General features: G+C 55.3%; 1 protein-coding gene across 1 annotated transcript in view; it reads left to right on the forward strand.

Moving 5' to 3' along the window:
• Positions 1-1,705: 1,705 nt before the first annotated feature.
• Positions 1,706-2,819, forward strand: part of SPRG_21450 (hypothetical protein) — a gene marked incomplete at both ends in the record, with an annotated part of 2,053 nt that continues 939 nt past the window's right edge. Inside the window, 2 exons of the mRNA XM_012354097.1 lie at positions 1,706-1,714; positions 1,828-1,891. Coding sequence (XP_012209487.1) covers positions 1,706-1,714; positions 1,828-1,891 — 73 coding nt within the window. The remainder of the gene's footprint in view (positions 1,715-1,827; positions 1,892-2,819) is intronic.

Genomic DNA, 2,819 nt, shown 5'->3' on the forward strand with positions numbered 1-2,819 from the left:
CCACGGAGCTTGTCATCATGGGCCTCACCCGCGGCCACAAACGCCGCCGCGCGACTACAGAAGAACACGATGCCGCCCCCGCGCCGCCGCCTGCGCAGCCACGGCCCGGCGAGCGAATGAAGAAGAAGGAGATTGCTAGTCTCTACGTATGCGAACTCTTAGTAACAACGAAGATAACGCGAAACACGTTCATATATATATGTAGCTGCCTTGATCGCGAGCGCGGCAGCAGGAAGTTGCGTCAGTGTCGAGCGGAAGACACGGTTGTTGCGTTTGGGCCAAAGACAATAACACCAGACGCGTAAGATCGGCCAGAGAGCATGAATGGACGACTTGTGGGCCGAGTACGGCGCGGTGACAGCGTCGTAGAGAAAGCCAGCGACCGAGCAAAATGCACTGCAGCGGTGCAAAAGCGCGCCAGATCGCTCGGACGTATGGGCATCGCACCAAAAGTTGGTCGTACGTTTCTTGCGCATCACAGAGTAGGCAGTGTTGCGTGCGTCCTGTGGCACAGGTCTCCGCCGACAGGTCTCCGCCGCACACTCCTCGTAGTTGCGTTGCAAAGCCGGATTCGCAGAATCGATGCTAGCGTTCGCCTTGGAAAGAGATGGCTGAGCAAAGTAAGTCGCCACCGTTGCTATACGCTTGTAGCTCGACGCTCCATGCTAGCGATGGAGTTCCACGTTGGTATGCCATCAGCCACGACGAAGCGCTCGTTCGGGAACTGCAGCGATCAAGGGTGTAGCCAGATTAAATGGCCACGCGACGCTTCTCCTTCTGTGAGAGCATCCTCACGTCACTCTCCGCTTCTCTCCCATCGGCATCCTCTAAGCATGTACTACATGGTAATGGCATCAAGCAGACAGAGCGAGCAAACAGAGAGCGTGGCGCCACTAGCTGGTATCGCATCGGCGTGTCCAGATGAGTTATCGCGCTCGGGACATTTCTGACTGCTGACCGTTTACTCGTACTCTGCAGAGCGCAAAGGCATGCAGAAAAGGGCCTCGACATTCTGGGGGCGACATGCCCATACACAAACCAAGTGGTCGTAGGCCGTCCCAGCGCCAAAGGCCACGCTGTTACACGTCTGGTCGGTTTGCAATCGCAACAACTTGAAGGGTTGAAGTTGAAGAAGCGCAGCAGCCTGTGGTCGTTCGTTGTGCTTGATTTTGTTGCGCCGTCCCAAGGACGGAGCAGTTACTGGACAGAATCTGCTTATCTCAGACTAGTCGTCGTTTGGTGCAAGCGAATCACTTCAGCATTATCCACGGTCAATTCGACGGAAATGCGTCGACTGTCCCAGGCACACTCTGTGCAGCTTCAAGGTCGCATAAAAGAACGCGTTGCCAAGGGCACGCAGGGGTAGGTCGGCTGCGTCTAGTCCGCGACGCTCCGACGAAAACGGCGACGATGTAGAAGAAGAATCGAGTCGACCGTCTACGAGAGCGGATCGGTTTGTTGGGTCCCATGGCGCGCTGACTGGCGCGCTGGTGGAATCCATTGGAGTGGATACACTTTGAGTGGATACGATACCAAGCGGTTCAGATGTAAAGCGCGTGCGTGTACAAATGCAGCATGGTTTGCGAAGCCAGTCATCAATCTGCATGGCCTCGGGTCGCGGTGGCGCGCCCCGACTGCTTTATCCACGCGGTGGCAACGTGTTTGGATACAAAGTGGAGTCTCGCCGCATACACAAATTGAGTACATGACGATGGTAGAGTGTTCACCAGACCTGCGTTATCCTGCGATGCCCACACACGCCATAACGACCTTGTAGGACCACTAACGTTAACTACGTACAGTGCCATTCGACAATAGTGTGCAGAGCCCGAGCGCGTTGGCTTTTTGTTGATGGCCCCGACGGGCTCGGACGAGCTCTCGGAGGCGACTGGTGCTGGCAAAAGACAAGAGGACAAATGGAGGTAACCCAAGTTGAGAAACAAAAAACGAGTGTAGTAGGGTACGTGCATCATGCGAGCACATCGTGATGGTGACGAGCGATTGCTATACACAAGGTAGCGGCACATCGGGTCGCCGGCGATTGGTCGACAGAAATGGCGCCGGCGCAACCAAAACACATCCGCAATCCTTGGAGATTGCTCGACAGTTTGCAACTTGAAGGCGACACAGTGGAATTACAATTGTTTTTGGAACGCGACTTGTGGGTGGATGTACCCAGCCTGGTTTGAACGCGCGGCTCTACGCCTACTGTCCCAAGGCCCGATCGCAGTCGTGGCCGCGGTCATTGGTGGAGCGATGGGGGCGACAAGAGTTCCCTTGGGCGGTGCAAGGAACCATGGCGCCTCATGCTTCTGAGCATTGATTTATTCCACTTTGCATGCACTGTTCACTACAAAGATACTCGTGTGTAGACACCTCGTTTTATGTATACAAATACCAAGTCGTTATCATGCATTTTGAGGGAGGAGATCCCACGGTGCGCCGACCAACCCCGAGCCCTCTCCCGTGCGCCGGGCGCGTTAAACACGTTCAACGCGTGTCGACAGCAGATTAACCTCGTGGTGGGTGCAATTAACGCGTGCAAAGGAAGGCCGCGGGGGACTTCAAGGGGGACAGTGGGTACCCACATGTCGCGCTTATCGCTGTCACGGCACACTCCGCATCTCTTTGCCAAACGAAAGGTGCGTGCCACGCCTGCTGCAACAAACCACGCAACATGATTTGCGTCCATTTGGTTTTGTTTTTTGGTTTTTTGGTTGCGGTCGAGCGCTCACTTTTCAATTTGCCTTTTGCATCCTCACCAGCAGCTCAGTAGCATGAACGACGTGCATCTTGGCGTCGGCTTTGCCCTCATTGCG

The sequence above is a fragment of the Saprolegnia parasitica genome (genome assembly GCF_000151545.1).
Source record: "Saprolegnia parasitica CBS 223.65 unplaced genomic scaffold supercont2.145, whole genome shotgun sequence".
Taxonomy (NCBI): Eukaryota; Oomycota; class Saprolegniomycetes; order Saprolegniales; family Saprolegniaceae; genus Saprolegnia; species Saprolegnia parasitica.